At 33.2% G+C, this 23,824-nt stretch overlaps 1 protein-coding gene across 1 annotated transcript in view; it reads left to right on the top strand.

Moving 5' to 3' along the window:
* Positions 1–23,824, top strand: part of Tdg (Thymine DNA glycosylase) — a 118,670-nt gene that overhangs the window by 33,124 nt on the left and 61,722 nt on the right. The window contains exon 2 of the mRNA XM_075362141.1: positions 10,509–10,979. Coding sequence (XP_075218256.1) covers positions 10,509–10,979 — 471 coding nt within the window. The remainder of the gene's footprint in view (positions 1–10,508; positions 10,980–23,824) is intronic.

The following is a 23,824-nucleotide window of genomic DNA, read 5'->3' as shown; positions in this document are numbered from 1 at the left end:
CGCTTGGAGCAATAATAATTGGCGGGTGGTCAGCCATACTCAGGATTAGCTTCCCACGGCAATGCGCCAAGAGTCTTTCCCTTAAGCAAACTACGGTTGCCAGTTGAACAAAGCAATCGCATCTAGGAACTCTCACACGGTCCGACAATGCGGCTCTCGCCACATTGACTCGCCGCTTGTGAGTGGCCAATTTTCCCCTTGACCTCTAAGTTCCAGGGTGGCCCAGTTTCTGGCCTCCCCCAAGAGGAGGGCAGTCAAACATCATGTGTTCTTTTGACTTGACCTCTCCGCAGACGCACAGTTCATCAGCTGCAGGCGGTAAAGAAACATATTGGTTCAAATTTTCCGCAGTCTTCCTGGTTTCTCTGCAGTCTTCCGCAGGCGAGAGATGGGCAACTGAACGAATTTAGATACGGTGCATTGTGATCACCGTTCCGCTCCGGTACTGGCCCAGCTCGAAAACGCATCCCAAATACCTCGGCCTCTTCGCAATCTTCACATGGCTGCCCGAACTTTCACCACTAAATCGAATGGGAGAACCTTTCCCAATACGGTGGTAGCCCCGTAAGAGGTTGTTTTAAAAACACTGGTGCATACAATTTAGGCTCTGCGCTGGGCACTCCTTAGATTTGGAAGAAGTGCTCTATTCATATCCAAACGGGCGCCGCCTAAGAGGTCATGCTTTCGAAGACATTTCGGTACACCATGTACATTTGATTGTACATAGTCTTTCCAAGGAATCCTTTTATGTTTGTGCGTCACTGAGACGGCATCTGCCGCTACTTGCCTAATGTAGTTGCTGAACAGCAACTTATCATCAAACAAAACACCTAGGTACTTATGAACTCTCACTCGGCTGATTACAGAGCCTTTATACTTAATGTGGCGGTTTGTAGTGTACGATAATTTGTCTGTACCCTTGAGAAGTATAAACTTCGTCTTGGGCACAGAAATCTTTAAATTTTGAATGTCCATCCATCTCTACGCGGTTGACAAAGCCGATCTTCTAGTTGTGGTCGTGAGTTACCACGAACTAACAGGAGACAGTCATGGGCGAAAGCCTGGGCCGTGACCCCTTTTGGAAATGTCAATCCCAGAAATCCGTAGAATACCAGGTTACACAACAGGGGACCGAGAACGAAACCCTGCGGGCTTCCCCTGAACGGATTTTTTCACTAGTTGCACATCCTTAAACAGAGCCGTATGGTTAGACAAATAGTCACATACTACGGCCTCTGCAGGCCGTAGCAGCTATGGGAACATTGCAGCGTTCCAACTCATACAGGACAGTACTCCAACACAAGGAAGAAAATGCTGCTTTTATGTCTATAAAAATTGACAAAACATATTTACAGTCGGCGCTTTCCACCTCGGCAAAAGCATTTAAGATGCAATCCTACGCCAGGCGGGAGACTTGATGTTAGCGTACAGAGCAACCAGCACTCTGATGCCCGGGAGACCGTCCAGAATCCTGCCCAAATTCGCCAGCAAGTCATCGATACTCCATCCAAGCTGGAAGTATCCCGACACCAGTACGACATCTAGCGTACCCCTCATGATTTGCACAACGGTGATTTGCTCATCAGACCAATGGGGCATTCAGAAGACATCCAACGAATCTGAGCCAACCACAATCGCGGAGAGCAGCTGTCCCCCCACGAGAATGAATTACATCCACCCGTGGAACCCGACCGCGTACGTCCCCTGGACCAAGAGTACCCGGAGGTTGTACTCCTCAAGGAGTCTCATAGCTTCACTGGTCGCCACCTGGGAATGATGCTGGTTTAACTGCCCCAGGCGCAAGCGTTTGACATGGTGGAGTCCATCCTCAAAGGCTTCTACCAATTCAGGCGTCACCATGAGCTGTATTCTTTACAGCTCTTGCCTGAGCAATCTCATTTGCATTACACTGTCTACACCCGACCTGGTGTCCATCGTCACTGCCTTTCACCAAGTTACAGGCGGCGCAGACTTGGTTGGACAATTATTAGATATTGAAGGATAGCAAGAATTGGGATCTGCTGGAAGATTAAAAGATAACTGTGTGTTATTTCTAATCTAGGATTTTTTGATCAAGCACACAGTTAGGTTCTCCAGGCTGCTTACTATCACCTCACCAGACATGGATCCTTGTAATTTCTGGTATTTCCTTGGGCTGAAAGTGACACTAAAAGGGTCCTAACTTAATTAATAGTCAGAGACAATTAACAGCCAGGATTTAATTAAGTGTGTGGATTCACAAAGGGATTAATTTGATGAAGGTTAATATTGGAAGCCACTAGCTAAGGTTTTTGTTTTACAATATGCTCTTGCATTACTCTGTTTTTTTTTTCATATGGTTGCTCTTTGAATGGACCTCACATGTTGAAGGGTATCTGATTTTCAAATTGTGTACTTACATAAGCTAGAATAAATAAAAAGAAAATTTATATTTATTTTATTATGTTAACAGAAAAGAGAACTAACATCAATCATTTTAAACTACTTTGTGAAATTTTTGTGAATATTTGTTATACAGCTGGATGAAATTTTAGATATGATTTTGACCTTTATTACAAGAAGAAATGTTATCTTTGATCGTTATTGCATTTATGTCTACAGATGACTTGTCTGTATCAGTTTTACTGAGTAGTGGGTTATCATTTGGTTAATTTTTATTTATTATATGTTTTTGTCTGGTATAGGCCTAATAGGTCAGCTGTAATGATTTACAATTAAGCTAAAATATGCCATTTGTAGTTACAGCTATAGTAAATTAATGCTGATGTCCAAAGCCATGGTCAGTCAATTCCCGAAGAACATAGGTTATGAAATAGAGCTGGTTGGTAAAGTTTATTGTATGCTGTTAGCATTTATTGATTACTGATAACAATAGTAGTGTAGTTGGTGCTACTTAAAATACAAAAGGAAATTTAATTATTAGTATTTCATTTGCATGTTTTTGTTTGATATTTTATATGTATTTCTTAATCGCTTGTATAATAAAGTACACCAACATGAACAACTGCACACTAGATGTAGTTCTGAGCATTTTTATCTAGATGTATTAAATGTTTTGTAATACTTTTTTAAACAAAGATGTACATTGTCTTGGTTTAATTATTTCTTTTATAATTTCTCCTAAGTTAACGTGTCTTTTTGATATACAGTATAAATAATATAACAATAAATGAGATGACATTTTTTGTCTTTACTACAATCTATATAATATTGGCTAGGCAGATGTTAATGGTATGATTGTTGTTTTTATAGGAATATTTTAGTCTATGGATATTGTCTTGTTGGAGGGTGTAACTGGTAGTAGTAAGAACATTTACATGTACTGTCTATGGGTTAATAGAAGTATAATAAATGGTAGGAAAACCACTTTCACTAAAAAAAAAGGACTTTCTTGAATCTTGAGAATTTATCTAAGGAATTGAGATAAAAGTTGTTGGATTGGTATTGAATTCCATACAAAGGAAAATTTAAAAACAATTTTGACTTAATGTTATTAGCAAAAGATCCTCTGATTGAAATTGTAAGATATGTTGGTATTACACAGGTCAATACATCCTGACTACATTTGCAGATTATTTATTTTTTCTTTTACAGAGTTGATGGATGATGATATTACTGTTCTTGACTTTCTTGGGTCTGTTCAGATTTCAATATATATTTATCAACTTGCAAAACATGAGATACTGTCAGGCAAGGGTTAGTGGTTCCCTGGATCTGATGGTTTATTTCTCATTCATACTTCATTTTCAAGAGTTTTTGAGCATAGGTGTGAGTGATATTATACCGACATTAAATTAATAATTTTAGTATGACATCATATCTGCAACATCAGTTGACAAATTTGATGGAGTTTATGGGTAAAGTATGCCTTTTTTACATTTGATTAGGAAAGTTAATGTTGTTTACATGAATCTGTCAACATCCAGAATATTTTTGACAGAATGGAGTTTATTGAGCAGTGTGCTCAATATACATTCACACATCTATATACATTCTTCAGGTGTACCTCACTCCATCTTTGGGGTTGTTGCTGCTTCTCTTACTGCTGAGTAGTCATGTTATCAATAGTTTGGGTTACTGTGCAGGTAATATTAAATTTTTAGGGACATTTGTTCTGTAGATGATTGCTTTTTGTTGGTGGATGATGCTCATTGATTACTTAAATGGTGTAAGTCTGAATGTTCAGTTGTTAATGTCATGCCATGTACTTGGCAATGAAATCCACTTAATTATAATAACACTATAAACAGTAGCGATTCAAGCTGCTATGATAACAAAACACGCCTAGGAATTTATTTTGATAATTGGTTAAGGTTAGAGACATGCATTGAGAATGTTATGAATGAAACCTATAGGTACGGGGTCTGTTTGGAAAATAACAACATTTTTACATGCCGATGGAGATACTTAGTGACGTGTAGTTGGCATGATTGTGTTTCGCATAACTTCCTCTGTAACCACACATTCTCGAATTGTTGATAACTCATTTAGTTTTCATGTTATTGTTATTTGAGTGTTAGTAGCAATTTTTGTAATGTTTGATTTTCAGGGGCAACAATACAACGTAGAATTTTGCATGAAACCGGGGAAAATTTCCACAGAAATGTTTCAACATTTGAAACAAGCTTACAGAGATGATTCTTGGGTCGTATGCAATGTTACGAATGGTTTTCACAATTTAAAAGTGGTTGTTATCACTTAAAATGACCCTCGACCAGGAAGGCCTTTTACTTCAACTGATACACCCACGTTAAGAAAATCAATGATCTGGTGTGTGCAAATCGCCGATTGACTGAAAGAACTTGCAGAAGAGGTTAGTATCTCAATTGGATCATGCCATGACATTGTGACTGAAAAATTTGATGACCTATCAGCAGAAAAACATCGAGTGGACGTTTGTTTGCAACTTCTTGAACAAGCCACTGACGATGAAACATTCATGCAAAGGATCATAATGGGAGATGAAAGCAGAGTTTACAACATTGAGACAAAAGTTCAATCATCACAGTGGATTGGTAAAGGAGCTCTGCATTCCAAGAAAGCACATCAGTCTCTATTCCAATGTCAAAGTGATGCTCTCTGTTTTTTTGATTTTAATGGAATTTTACAATTTGAATTCTTGCCTCAAGATGAAACCGTGAACCATGCTTACTATCAAGGTGTTTTACAACGGTTATGTGAAAAAGTCCTCAAAAAGAAACCAGAGCTGTGGCGAGAAAACTCATGGTTCCTTCACCACGACAATGTGCCCGTACACTCAGCTTTGTCAATTCGTCAGTTTTGTGCCAAAAATCAGATTACTCTCCTCCTTCAGCCTTCCTACTCACCAGACCTGACTAATTGTAATTTTTTCTTATTTCCAATTTCCAAAATTAAAATCGGTGATAAAAGGAAGCCGTTTTGAGATTATTATTGATGACACTAAAGCAAATTCATCACAGATCTTAAAGGCCATTTCAAATGAAGCTATCCAGGAAGTGCTTCGCGAAGTGGAAACACTGTTGGGAAAAGTGAGTGAATAAGGGAGAGGAGTACTTTGAAGGGGACAAGGATCAATAAAGATTAAAAAATAAAGTTCGGTTATTTTCTGAACAGGCCTTGTAGATTAGCTTTATTCTGAGTACTTGTTCATCATTCAGAAATAAGAATCCTCATTTTTGTTCTGTAACAGTCAAGTTCATAATGTACTTATCTACATTTCAGAGATTTGAAACCTTAATGCAGTTTCTGCAGTAATAATATTGTCAACAATTTGGATTGTCTCCAGTATAATTATTTGATGTAATTGTTTTTTAAAAGATATAATGAAATTTACCATTGGTTTCTCAACCAGGGTAGGACTATCTTTAAGTTATTTAATTTGGAACGTGCTTCTTAGAAGGGATGTTAATGGACTTACTTCTTTTAATATTTTATGCAGTAAGATTGTGTCTCTGTGTCTGCACTCTCATGCACATGTCTTTCACCAATTACCAGAAAGATCTGAAGGGACAGATAAAATTTCTGTATAACAAAGTTGTGAGTCAGTAATTATTAGTAAAAAAAAATTCCAAGATGCAATAAGAATAATTGTAAAAAACTAAATAAATCTATTTACATACTTGAATGTATGATGGAGGAACCAATTTCATCATTCTAGTGCTAATTATTTAAATAATGAACCATTAAAATTTATTAGTTAGCAAATAAATGGATTTTAAGGATTTCCAAATTTAGAAAAATAATTTAAAATATTTGAAAAAATGTAAATTTGCTACTTGTTTTAAAAGTATTTTTAGTTTCAAAACTGTCTTTAAATACTTTTAAAACTCATACACCCTCTTCATAATAGATTTTAATAACAAAATTTAATATTTCCTTGATTAAGAATATTTGGTATATGTTGTAAGGTTATGTTAAAGAGAAGTCTTCATTGTAATTTTTATGTTTATTTTTTATCAAATAAAAAGATCATAAGAGCTTAGCTTTAAAAATTGTTATATTAAGAAATTGGGTAACTACAAAAAATCATAGTTCCCATTTCTAGTACTAATTACTGAGTGTTAAGTAGGATATGGATTTTTTTTTTTAGTTTTTGTTTAATGTAGGTTTTGTAGTAAAGATTAAGTATATTCATTAAAGTGTCCTGATTTGTGAACTGTACAGGATTTTCTGTTGGAATTTGATTATGTACCTCAGAGAACATGTCTGATTAGTTTTTATCAAATACAGTAGAACATTGATTATCTACACCCTTTGGAATCAGAGCTCTTTTGGATAACACCATAAATAAAAAAATGATGGTTTTTACATAAAAAATAAATTTTAAAGTTTATTTGAAAATAAATCCCTACACTGTTAATATACAGCAACTTAAAAAACATACACTCTTGAAAAAAATAAGTACAAAATTACTCTTGAAGTTGTAGGTTATACAAGGTACATATGGTATTTATTATATTACATAGACTAAAAATGCTATTTTGCATCAATCATATTTGAAGATTAAAAGCGTATTATGTATGCACTGATAATTAGATTGCAAAAAGTAAATGAATACATACCACATGAATTATACCATTGAAGGAATTGTATCTGTCATCTTTTGCTTCAAAGTAGAGCATTGTTTTTTGCAATTACAGATGCCATTTAAAATCCATAACCCAAATAGTGACTTTTTCATACTCTGTTCTGACCCTTTACATAACAAGTTGAAGAACATGAAAAACCTTTGCTAATTTTGGTGTTTTGTATTTGTGGTATCATCAGAATTTGTTTTGTTTTTAACTCTAGTTACATTCAACTATGAGTTACTATTTTTTTTTTTCCGGTAAGTAATGAAAACCATTGTCTTTTACCATCTACTGACTTTTCCATAGTCACACTTTTAAAATTGAGTAGTCTGTTTTATTGCTAATAGCTGGGTTATTGCGTATCTTTTTTTAATCAGTATCAAAAACCTTGTGTTGTGGATTTAGAAGATTTTTCTGATTGAAATTCTTTACAGTTTTTATATTTTCACATGCACTCATATTACTTTAGTTTAATTTTGTTAAGCATGGCCCGTTGGTATAAGTATATAATTAAAGCTAATATATAAAAAAACCGCTTACCAACAATTGAATTCGAAGCATTCAAGTGCTTTCGGAATTAAATTCCATCTTCAGGAACTGTCGTATTTGTCCTATTTGTAATAGTAATTAAAAATTCACATGTAAATTATAAAAAAAAATCATGATATTTGCAAACTGTTGTTTGTGGACAAAGGACAACAGCTGAGACCACCAAATTGACAGGATGTTTACATTGACATCATTTTATAACATATGACGACCAGTTGTTATGTTTTAAGTAAATATCCTGATTTTTCCTAATTTACATATGAAGTTTTAATTACTATTACAAATAGAATGAATATGAGAGTTCCTGAAGATGGAATTTAATTCTGAAAGCACTTGAACGCTTCAAATTCAATTGTTGGTAAGCAGTTTTTTGTGTATTAACTTTAATTACTTCAGGTTATCACATCTTTGGATTTTCTCATTTTCACTAAATGTAATATTTGACTGAAAAACAATTTGTGATAAAGCCTTTGAAGGTTTCTATCTATTGCTTGTAGTAAACTAATTATTTTCACATCTAATTACATATCACTATCCTCATCTGTATGTAATTAATAGCTAAAGGTTATCTGGGAACATTGTCCACTGGCAACATACAGGACCACTAATTTTATTTTCTTCACTGAAAGAATAAATATACCATTAAATTCTCCATCCAAGATGAAATTTTCCATTTCCATTCGAGTATTTCTGTTAGATAGGTAATTAATCAGAATATTATTCATATTGACATTTCTTTAACAAGGTTTCTTATATATCCGTATAACAATTAGTTTTAACAAATGAGAACTGCTTATATTTGTGTAAATTGTAATTATTACACTTTCTTAAATACCTTTTGAGTCCAAAAGCTGACTTTTCTTTTCTGGGCGTATGATTATTTTTGAAATTGCTTTCTGGTTAAACCTGGTCTTGTTTAGATAAAGACTAGATTTATCTAGTATAAATCTGTATCCAAAATATCTCCCAAGTTGTGTGTTAGAAAGCTAAATTTTATCTGTCTGAGTTAGTAACTATGAAAGAACTTTGTACTTTAAAAAAAGTATAAATATATATATAAGGTATTCCAAAATTAGTTATACAAAAGTAACCTTTAATAATGAAAAAAAGTAAATAAGTTACAAAATTGTTTGATACAACACTGAATACAGTATATCTTCACGTTTCATTCCCGCCTAACACTGTTAGTTCCTGACATTCTCACTAGGTATCGTGTGCGAAATCAGACATCATGTAGTCATATACTAGTGCAGAGCATGCTCAGTGTTGTTTATGGTTTCATGAATCCAAATTGGCTACTACTGTTTGGTGAAAATCATGACTAAATATCACAAGTAACCACCTCGAAGACAGTCTGTTATTGCATGGTACAATCATTTCATTGAAATAGGTTGTGTATCATATAGGACACCAGGTCAGAGTAGACCTTTAGTTTCTGAAGCGGCAATCGACCAAGTATGGCAAGATATTCATTCGTAGCATAAGTAAATCAGTGGGACGCGCCAGCTAAGAATTGAATATTCCTAGGATTACAGTATGGAGGATATTGCGTAATCGACTGTCATTTAAATCTTACAAATTACAGCTGATACAAGCTTTGAGTGAAGGTGATAAAGAAAAACAAACTGATTTTTAAGTAAACAAATTCGAGACTGAAGATAATTAATTTAATAAAATTGTGTTGATGAAGCAGCCTTCCATACCATTGGTAAAATGAATTGACAATGTTCAGATATGGGCTGAGTGGAATACACGGCACAGTCGAACATTTACAGGACTCTGTTATTTTTCGGAATCCAAAAGCCACTTTTTCAATTTTTTAAAGTATGCTTATGTAATTTTCAAATCAATGGGTATTTGAAGGTATTTGCAGAGAAATTAATCAAAAAATCTAACCAAAGTTAACGTAAGTTTGCCCGGTTAAGTTTAGTTAGATTATATTTATAATTATAAGCAATAATGCTTATATTGGATCTCTCTCAGGTAAATTTTAAAGACCCATGTGTGAATGGGTCACAGTGTTCGTATTTATTTCTTCTGATTACTTGTGATTTGTATGTTATATCGCTGAATAGAATGGCTCCATACACTTCTGCATCAGTTGTTTGACAATTGTAAGTTAAAAATTTTTTTTTAATTGGCTGTTGGATTCTGAAAATGTACCCGGGACTCCCCTAAGGTAAATAATGTTTTTTGTTCTGTAAGCTTTCACAAAATTTATGGTCATTTCTTTTTTGCCAAGTCAACTGTAACTGGCATGTCGTATCTGAAAATGCTTAAGCATTATCTAATGCCACAATTGCAAAGGATATGGATACAGAATTCATTTTCCAACAAGGTGGCAAGACCACATTATCATCATGCAGTTGTTGCATATCAATAATAAAGTTCTGACTTGGATTGGATGTGGTGGAACTATTTCCTGGCCACCATGATCGCCCGATTTAACTACAATGGACTTTTCTGTATGGCATTATTATTATGGTATTGGAGTGTTTGTTCCCCAACTTCCAGGAAATATCGACAAGCTGCAGCAATGGATAACACAAACAGTTACCATCATAGATCAAGCATGGTTTATAGGATTTAGCAGGAAATTGATTTCAGATGGGGCACCTGCTGTGTTACAAAAAGTAGTCATATTGAATATCTGCAAATGAAACTTAACGATATACTGTATTCAGTGTTGTATCAAACATTTTTGTAAGGTACTTTAAGGTTACTGTAAGGTACTTTTTTCATTATTAAAGATTACTTTTGTATAACTAATTTAGAAATACCGTTATAGTGCTCAAGAATTTCTTTTCACAAATTAAACATTTGTAAAATGTTGCATTTTGACTATTACCAGGTATCATAAGATTGTTTTGTAATTCCTAATTGTATGCTCTATTTTTTGGTTTACAGACCTTCTTATTCAGATGGCTCGAATAACATGATGAAGCAAGAACCGAATGATGATGGGTATGAAACAAGTGGTGATGTTGAAATGCGGACACATCAGTCACACCCTCATCAACACCAGCATCAACATCCATTGCATCCTGTTCATCCACATCAACATCCTCATTCCCACCCTCACCAACATCCACATTCACATACTCATCAGCACTCTCACCCTCATGCTCATCCTCACAGTCATCCGCATACACATCCCCATGTACATCCTCATGCACATTCTCATCAGCACCCGCACGGTATGCAACCTGGTGTGATGGTTAAGTATGAGATGTCTGAAGATCCTTACAGCTTTGTAGATGATGACCAAATGCAGATGCCACCCACACAGTGCCCACCTCTTGTCATGCCTCAAGTACCTAAAAAGCGTGGACGCAAGAAAAAAATAAAACCTGAAGATCAACAGCAGCAAATGCATGGGTAAGCAATTAAAATATTTACTGGATTTTAAAAACCAGCTTATTATTAAAATAATTCTCATGGACATTTTCTAATTTTTTCTGGACTGTGGGATTATACTTTATAGTTACTGATGTCAGTGAATTAATGATATTTTGGCTACTGATGTCTTATTGTTTTTTCTTTCTTGATTTGTTTTGTGGATTGTTTATTTTTTAATTCTTTTACTTGTAAATAGTTTGACCAATAAGTTATGTAATAGTGATAAATGTTCCTAATTCAAAGGAAGTGTAAATCCTTTGGAGCACTTAATAATTTTCCTTTCTTTTTTTTATATCAATTTTTACTTTTATTCTTTGTTTATTTGTAAGCTGCTTTTTTATTTTTGGTGCTGTATACTCTTATGGTCATTAGTCAGTAATGCTATGGAGCTGCCCGTCTGAACAGATACTAAGCCCAACATTTCTTTTTTATATTTATCTGTAGCAATCCATGGAGATTGTTGATGTTTTATTGGACATGAATTTAGTTTTTGGATTTTTATTCCTAATTCACTCATTTTTATTGTGTAGAATGTTACTTAGTTGTATTTATTTATCATAAACACTGATATAGAAGTAAGATATGCAGGCAATATATTACAATATTAATACATAATGCTCAGTAACAAAAATAGTGGTGTAGGCTAGTTAATAAAATTATAAAAAATACAATACTAGTGCTATATACTGTACTACCAAAATCAGAGCTCTAGATGCAAATGCAAGAAACCTTAACACACATAGGGATCCAAAAATTCCTCAACAATGTAGAAATAATACCCGATTGAATAATTATAACAGTGTCCTCAAACTTCATCCTTTAGGAAGTTTTGTTACATAGTCATCTTGCACTATAACCATGTGATTTTTTAACAGTGCAATGTGATGAATTTGGAATGGCAATAATGTCTTCTTGTGTCTCAGCTGTAGGTTTCTTTAGTGATGATAAACACTTGAAGTGTAAACTTTACTGATAATAAAATAGTCTGAAAAAAGTAAATGCAACATGAAAGAGGGGTGATTTTAAATCTTTAAAAAAAATTTATCTGCCTGATTTATCAATGACGAAGCATTAATTATAATTCTTAATTTATTTTTCTTAATATAAAAAACTGAAATGTGATACCAGAGTTACTCCAAAATACAATAAACTTAGGCATAACAAACCGTAATTAAAAAACATAATTCCATAGGTCAGGAAAGTACCAAGTCTTATAATTTGTTACATTCAATTCAATTTTTATATAACAATATAATTTCAGAAAGTTAAACGTTGATGCTCCTGCATCTGTTCCTTTTCTCACTCCCAGATTTTTTGGTAAAATTTGCAACTTGCCTCACTCATTCAAGTAATCAAAGAATGGATGTCTCATAATTTGAGTAAAATTCATGATGCTACTCTCTCAAATTCAATTTAAGGCGTTAACAAGAAAGTTACTGATTGAGAGCAGCTTTATCTGATGAATTTTGAAGGGTTATCTTTACATTTATTTTCAAAATAAAGTGGTGGCATTAGCATATGTAAAAAAGCTCTTCTAGACATTATTTCCTAAATCATTCATTTAAATGAGAAACAGGAAAAGGCCTAGTCAGAACAGACTGCATAATACTTTCTTACTCGTTTTCCTAGAAGTTTAAATCAATAACTATTGTCTGTTTGTAGTGAGATAAATGAGAGATTATTTATTAAAAAGCAAGCCCCAAAAACTGCAATTTTCCCAAAATATTTTATGATTAATACAGAGTTGGACAAGTCACAGAAAATGTCAGCAGTAAAACAGAGACTTATGATTGGCCCCGACCTCATTAACAAATGCATAAATAATATCCTTAGTATTTTAACTACATCTGAAACCAAAAATGCTGATACATTATTCCGTGTGAAGTGAACTCTGCCTGTAGTGTAGATTAGGTGAATTTTACAAAAACCATTGGGACTGTTAATATCTCTTATCTGGTCTATTCATCTGCTTATAGATGGATTACAATATTGCATTTAAGTAAATGTGTGAAAACTCCATATTGTAAAAACAAATTTATTAATTCAGCAAGTGATGAATAGCGGAACTGTTCTAGCAAGGTGCTTTCCCCTCTTCTTAGAGTAGCAGGCGAAGCCATTTATTATAGTGGGAGCCACTGATTGCTAAGTTTTTAGTCTGACATCATCCAGTTCAATTCGAAGTGTAAGTGAAAATTAAAAACATTAGCTACAGTACAATGATTATTCAAGCAAAATGTGCAGTGCTACATTTAAAAACTTTTTTTTGTTACTTTTTTATACTATACTATAAAACTTTTTAAATAAATTCATTCATTGGTTGGTTATTGAAAATGTACAAATTGTTTTGTTGCTTATATAAATTCTTTTTTAAGCATCAATCTGTATGCATTAATGTTTTTGTAAATAAATTCATGGCTGTCTCACTGCCAGCTATGAACATCTGAAACAGTATAAACATATTAATCATTGGGCTTGGTCTTGCTTCCTTCCAATAAATTGTTGGTTTCTTAAAATTGAATGTGCGTATGAGTCATCCATTTAGTAATCACTTCACTTACAAAAACAAACAGTTTAATTCAACAATAAAAACAAAAAAACATTCTGTATAGCATAGAAAACACCAAGCACAGTTATTATTAAATCGTCATGTGCATTTATGTGAAAATTATTAAGAGAATAAGTTTTTAACGCAGTTTTATTTTATGATAGGATTATTGTTTATTATTTTTGTTTCTATTTATTGATTTAAATTATGCATATTTGTATAATACCAGATATGTTTCAGTGTTTTTATTGTTAACAGTATTACACTATTAACATTTAAACAGTTTTACATTTGTAGTTATGGAAATTCCAAAGAAAATTTGTGGTCATAAAATTTTACCCAGTTAGACTCGTGAAGTCATTTTCAGTATTCTTTTATGAAAAAAGAAGCCGTGGAAGGTCCATGGTTAATAACGAAAGTTCAGGAAAGGCTTGGTGAAGCAACAGGAGTTTCTCACTGTAGTGTTCAGTGAATAATCGTGGAAAGTAAAAAAAATGCAGCATCAGGTAGTAGATTTTCTACTCCAAACAAAAAATATTCATGAAATAAACTGAAAACAGAAATTGATAACTTTGACAGATGGGTTATTAGATGAAGTATAAATGAATTTAATGTTTTGCAAGGTCAGTTATCTGCTACAAAAATTTTATTAACAGTGGTAAAAAACAAAATAGACTTTAAAGGTGGAAAATGGGCTTTGTGAGCCGGAGGGTATTAGACAATTGGGGTTCAGATGGAAAAATATGCATAATAATAGAAACTTTTTGATTGATAAAAATGATATTCAGGAGAAGTGAATACTATATCTACGGGCATTAAAAAAATACAGAGCTGAAGGATGGCCAGTCATGTATATGAGCAAAACGTATTTTCATTCAATACACACAAAACTATATTGTTGGACAAACGATTCCAATGAAACATCCAGTTTACTTGCTCCAATTTCTAAAGGTCAAAGAGCAATTATCATTCACATTAATGGGGAAACCGTTTCGTAAAACATGCATTATTGATTTTGAAATCTGGACAAATGTCTGGTGATTACCAGACATGATAGTGTGAATGATAGAATTTATGAAAACTGGGTTACAAATCTACTCAAAGAATTTACCACAACATTCAGTGTTAGTCATTGATAATGCACCATATCACAATCTGGAGTTGAATGGTGCACCGAAATCAACCTCCAAGAAATTTTAAATGGTTGAATGGCTTGCTGAAAAAATATACCATTCAGTGAAGAAAATGTTAAAACCCAAACTATATAAATTAATTTCAGTCAGTAAATCAAGATTTAAAATGTAAAACAGATGCTTTACTTGCTGCAAAGGGTCACAGTGTATTATGGCTTCCACCGCATCACCCAGACCTCAATCCGATTGAGATAATGTGGACTGATATAAGAATTATATTGCTGATAAAAATGTGACTTTCAAAATGGATAATTGTATAAAATTAGTACAAAGTAAAATAAGTGCAATTAATAAAGATGATTGGATGCAAAAATGCCAGCGGGTGCAACAATTAGAAAAAAATATTTAGAGACTGTTCCCATGATTGACCAGGTATCGGAAATTATAGTAAACACAGCAAACAATAGTGAAAACTATACTGATAGTAATAATGACAGCGAATCCAATGAAGATGATGATTCAGATGGTGAAATTAGCGGTATTGAAGAGTTATGTTAATTAGGGTAAGTAAATAATATTACTTTTAATGTTTTTTTTTTGCATAGGTTAGTATACTGATTCCCGTTAAAAATAAGTTCTTCCCCGCATTTGTTGCGTACTTCCCACAGCCATATAGCTATTACCCTTTGCAAGCGCCTTGCTATAACTGCTCGGCTGTACTTATGACTTTCAAGTATTGTAGAATATTTTCATTCTCAGAACAGGATTAAACATATATTGTGTATGTTTAATTGAGTAACCTTCCAAAGCTTTGAATCCCAATATAAATTGGGGAGTTGTTTTAAATTTTCAAAGATATTGAAAAGGTTATTGATAGCAGAAGGTTGCATGACAATGTGATCTATTTGGAAAAGTTAAATAATTATTTTACTTTCTATATGAATTCCTGTTTTCCATATAGCGATGTCCCATGCAGTTTTTGTTATACCAGTTGAAAATTTAATTTGGAACTGTTAAATAATTGTTTATAGCATAGATCGATTTTTTAAAGATAGCTTTTTATTTCCTATTTTATTACAAAAGTAATAAAATCAGAATTGAGAGATTTATTTAGCATATGGAAGTCCCTTTTGTTTTTTCAAGATATCTTTAAGCCAGTGACCATCCGTATATTAATCCTTTCTGTGCTAGCCTGTTTTTAATCCATTTTTAACCTTAGCTGAATTTTTTTCAGAGTAAATTTTGAAAATAGACATTTTTTTTAGTTTTATATGATCTTAAATAGCATTAAAATTGCTGTAAAAATATTTTTAAAAAAATGAATGATTAAGCAAAAAATTGCTACTCTATTTTTATATTGCTTTGGTTTCCTAACCTATAATTTCATTAGAATACTTTTCCTTTGTAGAGAGTACTACAGTTTATTTTTTAAAATGGTTTTATATTTTATCATGAAGTTACAACTAAGGTGAATTAATATCTGAACATTTTTAAAAAATAAAAGTATTGTCCTCTAATAATGTAATAAATCTTTAGTTCTGGATAACTTTGATTCTTACATGCACTTTTTTTTAAATTAGTTCAATGAAACAGAATTTTAAAAAATATTTGTAATAAACTAATCGCTGATTTTAGTCTAAATGGTCAAAAATTCTTTTGGGTATGGTATATTTCAAAACATTCATCAGGATGGAGAGATAGCTGTTTTGTACATGTTTTACAGAAATATATTGTTTCTTTTCTTTCCTTTTTTTAGCACATACAACCCATTTCAACCTCCTTGATTTCTTCTTCATGAAATGCTGTATTTTAGCTAAACACTTTTCATTTGGCCCTTGAGGTGGTCTGCCTTGTCTCTTCCTTCCAATCCCTCCTATATCAGCTTTTCTTTTACTAATTCCCTGACCAGACTCTTTCGATACATCTTGTGGTAGGGGTTTTTTTTTATAATCTTTTTCTATGTGTGAGGTGATTTATATGTGAGGTGAGAATTTATAATGCTCACTTTAAGAAGCCAGAAAAAGACTTTTCTGTACCGTTTGAAAGTTCTGCGAAGAAACTGGTAGGGTGATATATAGTGGTCGCTACGATCAACAGCTCCCATGTTACCTGTATAATCTTGAACTGATTGTTGGTTTCTTGACAGGAGGTTTATTGGGCCATGTACTTGGTACTTAAAACATTATCCTTCTCCCATTATGTGCTGTATTTATCATAGTTACCACTCTTTTATCTTTCCAGCACAAAACAAGAGTTCCCATTTCATTATATAGTTTTATATATCCCCTTTTTCATTTTTATTATTATGTTTTTTAGATTTTTGGCTTAGCTTTTCTGGTAAGCATTATGGTACCAAAAGTCATAAAATTCATTGAATTTACTTCACTCCGCTATACCTGTCAGTGTATACATGATGTTCAGAAGGCGGATTGTGCAAATCTTTTATTACAAACTGACACAGTGTTTTAAAAATTTGTGTTGTTTTTAATAACATCCTTTCATCAAAGTAAGGTAGAAAGTTAGAAATGTAATCATTACAGCAATCACATGTAACAAATAGTTTTGGAAAGAGATTTTTCCTTTGAAAGTGATTGTACTTTCGTTAACAGCTACTTTAGATGTAACATTGTAAAGTGATATACATTTTTCTCTGATTTGTTTCAATATAGGTGCAATTAAAAAGTCTTACCATGAATTATATCACCCTGACCTGACCCTCTTCATGGTTAAAATGCAAGTTCCAAAATAATCTGAAGAACTCATTCTGCCCAAACACATCAGAGAAAAAAGGCATTCTACTCTCCCATTGAGAGATAAAATAGTCAGATGTGGCTGGAAGGGGATGAAAGCTCATATTTATTACTACACCAAAAAAAGCTTTTTATCCCATACAAAAATATGTATTTCCATTCTAAAATCCTCAAGGCAGAAGATGTAGCTAGCAATTTATTTCTTGTTTTTAGCATATAAACTGGTTTCTTTACAAATGTGGTTGAGCAGACCATCATCAAAAAATAACTGAAAATAATGAATTGGATCAGTTTCGCAATTAAAATTTATTGGTAAAACAAGACTTGTAATAATGATTGGAGTAAGTACTGGACCATTATCAATTTCACTGACTTCAGTGTCAATGGATACATTGATTTGTGATGTACTTCAAGATTCCATTTCATGTTCGCTTTCAGAACTTTCATTCCATTGTAGTCTCATAATTAACTTCAATATCATTATCATCATTCAGCATAGACAAAATAGCTTTAGCATCATTTTTCATATTATAATAACCTAAAAATCTTGGCCTATCCATTATTTATTTATTACTGAACAAGTCTGATGTTTAGGAACAATATGAAATATATAAAAAGAACTTTAAAAAATTATCATTTGTAAATAGATTATTAAAAATTACATGGTTTTATAACACAATACCAAATCAACAACACCATATGTAAACAGCACGCAACCTTTCACTGGAACATTGAGATTATTCTGAAAACCTCAATTACCCTATATTATTGGGAAATGATAGCCCAACAATTGATTAAAATAGTCGAAAAGTCATTGTAAGAGCTGAAGTAGAACTTGAATGACATCTAGTGAAAATTTTACTAAATAGATTTTGTGTCGTAAAAAGAAATGCATAATTGCGACTATAGCCATCATTAGTGCTTTGTGAGTAAGTTAAGGTAATGTATATAGCTGTCAATAGCTCTCTGCACATTTACGGTCAAGTGTATATAGCCGTAATCAGCATATAAAGAGTTAACATGATTTCCATTTAATCCCACAATTAATTTTAGAAAATCCTTTAAAAATTTACTTAAAAGATATTTAATAACCTTTTATGTTAGTTAACATATTTAACATCTGAACCAAAACATGATACCCAGTCATCATTATTTTATAGATAAAAGATTGGAAAACATATTGTGCAAAGAAAAATTTTTATTTAGGAAATGTCGCACACTGAAGAATTAGGAACTTCTACTTATTATGAATGATTTGATAAAGCAGGTAGATAATCTAGGTAGAAATGTTTTCTAAGCTTGTGTGAAAACTGGTTATGTCATAGTAAAGGTATTAGAATCTTATCCATTCAGCGCCTGCTACTCTCTGTTAAACTTAAAATTTAAATTGTAGAATATTTTAGGATAATTCTCCTTGTTAGATAGTTTGATTATGGTACATCACTCAAGCTGCTTGATCACTCTGCCACTGTGTGTGCATCAATTTTTTTATCCATTTTGTTTTGATCTCATCTACCTGACAGAAAGCAGAGGCAGAGGCATTTCCCAAATTAATGTTATAAATTTGTTATATGCTATTGTAGACATGTTTACGTGCTAGCTGCATGTTCAGAACTAAACGAAGTGACGCGGCGTGATTGAAGGCTATACTAGAGACGCTGCGCAACACATATGCGCAACCGTTCATCCAATTTTTGCACGGGTTTTTATTTTGCGACCGATCGGACATTGAAAAAAATAACCCTCGTACAAACAAGCTACTTGAATTACTAGAAAATTTATAAATGGAACTAACTCCAAAATGGACTCAAGTTGGAAGCTATCACTTAGGATTTTCCATCAAAATCTAATTAAAAAAAACAAAAAAAAAAAAAAAAAAAAAAAAAAAAAAAAAAAAAAAACAGTTACACCAGTTGACTGCACACTGAAAAACTGCAATCTTTATTTTCAATGAAAGTACACTTTTAAAAACTTAAAGGCAACAGATGCATGCTTTGCATTTGAAACTAAACTTATGCGTTCAAACATGCCATACACATCTTTGAACGTGATGCTTTCACCCAAACATTACGTAAGAAGACCAGTCACAAGATGCACATACATATCAAGTTGAAACCTGTAAATCACTCATGTTTGAACACTTCATACATATATGTTCATACCCATTGCTGTTAACGTAGCTAAATAGTAAGTAGGTTTATATAGGATTTTTTTTTAATTTGAATCCAATATTATACATGAATTTTTACTATTTGTTCATTCTGCCATAAAAAATCCCTCCTTGTACTTAATACAACTTAATCCCTCCTTAATACTTGGGATTTACAAAATTCTTAGCGAGATAGTTCTTTTATTGCAATAAATTTCACTGACTACATTCCTTAAAGCATCTAGTGAAAATCTAAGCTAGAACTTTTGCTGAACATCTAATGGATTATCATGTTCAGGAAAATTGTGTACTCATCTTCATAGTGTCTGCTACTAATTCAGTAACTTACTACAGGAAAAGATCCATTATCACATTCCCTTTAGAAATATTTTTGTTAACATTTGACTGGAATTTGGGTCTGATTTTAAAGAAGTATACCTTTAGCAGATTTTTAAACAAGCACGAGGTAACCTGACAAAAAAATCATATTAATAAATTTAACTAATCCCGAACAGAAAGAAACTGTCTAGTAAGGCTGAGGTTATATGGACAAAATATGTTCTTTAAGGAAGGAAAGCAATTTATAATATTCTTTTTTTGAAGAAGTCAGTTGTTAATGGGGCCATCATTCTCTAGTCTTGTTAAAGAGCGGGAGTAATTTTAAGTATAGGTTATAGTATTTCACCTAAACTCTGCACAGTATTTTTATTTCAGTTTTCTATGTATTTTCAAGATCTGAGGGTCTGTAATTTTTAATTTGGTGATAATATTTTTCCATTTGATATATCACTGATTAAATGTAATACTTTTCTTTTTATTGAATGCAATAGTGTGGTAGAAATATATTTTAGTTTGTTTAAATGTCAAGGTTATTTTTGAGGGCTAACTTTTTCAGAATTAAAGCAGAGATCTTAATTTGATAGTTTAAGGGGTTTCTGAAATATTACTTTTGTCTTAAGACAATTTTTTATAATATGTGAACTTTTCACATTATTCTAGTCAGTAATAAATTAAGCTGTAATTATTTTTATGACCACACTATTTATACCATTTTACATATCAGCATCACATTTTATTATATGATACATACTTTTGCCACATGTGTTTATTATCGGTGAGCACGACACTAAGATGGTTGATGTAGAGGGGACTTCCAGCCACCTATGTGTTTGCACATACATTCCTCCCCACCACACCAGCTGACCATGTAACACTCCTACCACAGCTGCTGTGGTAGGAGTGGTGGGGCCGTAGTGCTGCACTGCGACCCCACCAGTGGCAGGTGATTTTATAAGCAGCAAAAGCATAGCTAGAGGGATCTCTTACAGACCACTACTAGGAGCAGACCAAGAAGAAGGAGCCCCTTGGCCGGCCTAACTTAGAATCTCATGGCAGATGCCAGCATCCATGCTGGAGCAGCTGGCCTGGCCTGCCCACTAGCACCAGAAGGCATAGTAGTGAAGACCAGCACCGTTCAGGGAGAACCACCACGCCGACAGAAGACAACCAATGCCAACCTGACAGCGGGATGCTGGGTGTCACTGCTATTGGAGACGCTGTAGTGGGGACCCAACTGCTGCTGAGAAAAAGCTCGGTCTGATTGCAATGGACGAGCCACAACACCCTGAATACCACCCACTGGGCCGAGTAGACTTCACCGGAAACCAGCGGCCAGACTTAACAGCCTTTCTCGGGGCTACATCATCAATACACAAATGGCCCTCTTCAGGGCCACCACTTCAATAACCCCAAAGATCCCTGTTTAGGGCTGCCACAAGGTTCTAAAGTGCCATGTGCCGTCGAAGGCATTCGGCGACAATACATATGAGGTTTGTTCCAAAAGTAAGTATACTGGTTTTCCTACCAGTACGTACGCATACCAGTACCAGTAGTGTACGGATGAACAGGTAATGTAGAATTACTGTGATGTATAACAGTGTGTAAGTAGTGACCTTGGCTGCCCGTACATACTTGAATCAGCTGCATGCTACTGCTGCTCATGTAAGCTCATGTTTTATAACTATGTTACATTTGCAATGGAGGAAAATATTGAACAACATTGCACTATCAAATTTTCTGTGAAATTCAACAAAGTCTGCCACAGAAACATTTGATTTTTTAACCAAATCTTATGGAAATGCCACTTGGTTTTTAAGTGGCACAAAGCTTTCAAAGAGGGCCGAGAAAATGTTGATGACCCTTGTTCTGGAAGACCACCTTATCAACAAATGATAAAAATGTGGAAGTGGTGCGAGCTGTAATGGTGAAATACCGCCAATTGAGTGTCAGGATGATTGTGGAAAAAACAGGATTGGATAAAAATGCAGTTCATACAATTTAACAGATCATTTGCACAAGTGAAAAATTTTTTCAAAACTCATACTGAAAAAGTTGTCTGTGGACCAAAGAGCAAACTAACTGGAAATTGTCAGAATTTACTGGAAAGACTTAAAATTAAAGACATTTTTTGAATAAAGTAATAACAGCCGATGAATCATGGGTGTTCGAATTTGATCCCGAGACTAAATGGCGAAGTTCAGAATGGCACACAAAAACTGTGTTTCTCCTTGTCCAAAGAAAGTTCACATGAGCAGATGTGAGCAAGGTGAAAACAATGACTTGTTTTTTTCAACAGCTGTGGCATTGTGTACAAAAAATTTGTACCTCCAGGACAGACAGTTAATAGCACCTTTTACAAAGATGTCTTGGAAAAACTTTGAAAACGGGTCCAGCGAGTCCAAACAGATATTGCACCTGATTGGGTGCTGCACCACAATAATGCACCAGCTCACACCTTGTGTTCAATTTGAGAATTTCTGGCAAAGAAAAACATTCCCTATTTCCACAGCCTCCCTACAGCCCAGATCTAGCTCCATGTGATTTTTACCTCTTCCCTAAGTTGAGATTGAAGTTGAAGGGTCATCATTTCAGGACAATGGAAAACATTTTAAAAAAACTAACCGATGAGCTACACACACGTAAGGAAAATGACTTGGAACTGTTATGAACACTGGAAATGTTGGAATTGCTATGTAACTTCCCAAGGGTCATACTTAAAAGGAGATAACTTGTAATTTCAGGTAAGTCTAATAGATAATTAAATAAAAAATCAGTACACTTACTTTTGGGACAAACCTCTTATAATATACATAATAATTTTTACATTATATTTTACGATAAATTGATCGGTATTCTGATGATCACACTTTTTTGTTGTTGTATGATTAAAATGATATTGTTTTCAAAGTTATTCTTGAATACAGTTTATTCAAAAATGATTAATGCCAAAAAATCATTGGGTCATTCCGTGTTAAATCAACAAGGCCCCACAACCTGACCAAATGGGATTTTCATCAAATTTGGTATGAATTAACTGTTGATAGAGTTACGAGAAAATACTCAAATTTGGAATCTCTATCGTGAACCTTTTCGTTTTTGGAGCCCTTCAAATTTGCTGGAAAATGGCAAATTTTGACTTGTGGCAGTAGTATTAGGTCAACATAACTTTGTTATTTATTAAGGTAGAATGATAAATCTGATCTCATTTTAAAGTTTATTTGATGCTCTTTCATATGATATACACCAAGCCTATGTTTACATAAATTTTGGTTTCAGTGTCACCACCTTTGACCTTAAATTTTAGAAAAAAACAGGTCTTCAGTGTTTTAATAATAAAAAGTATGTTATTCGTCATTATACTATGAAGCAGTTGAGAAAATTTGAAACTGGTACTGTGTTGAAATTAGGAGATAAAAAATAAAATGTGTATTTATATTTTAGTAAAAATTTCTAATTAGTTTTATAACAAAACTGCAATGAATATTATTAAGTCAAAATGAGGTTGAAAATTATTATTCTTTATGCTTGAAAGTGAAATAAGTTAATAATTTTAAGTAAAACAATAAATCTCATACATTTTTAAATGATCTAAAAAACTCAAGTGTAAAACAAAATTATGTATAAAATATAATTCTCTAGATGTAATTTCTCCTAATACAAGAACTACAGTAATATAAATAATAATTTTATGACAAATAATTAAATATAATAATGGCTGTCTTTAAACATAATTACTGTTATGGTGTTTATGATTTGGACATTTGATCATCTTAAAATCTTACACAATATATAAAAAGTAAGGCCAATCAATTAATATTTTATTCATTCTTAAATTAACTGTTTCATTCCAGTAACTTTTATTTTTAATAAATATTTTAATTTGTCTGATAAAATACATCAACAGCATT

This window comes from Lycorma delicatula, chromosome 4 (assembly GCF_047948215.1).
Source record: "Lycorma delicatula isolate Av1 chromosome 4, ASM4794821v1, whole genome shotgun sequence".
NCBI lineage: Eukaryota > Metazoa > Arthropoda > Insecta > Hemiptera > Fulgoridae > Lycorma > Lycorma delicatula.
The sequence above is the reverse complement of the archived record's forward strand: the minus strand, read 5'-3'. Positions and strand labels throughout refer to the sequence as shown.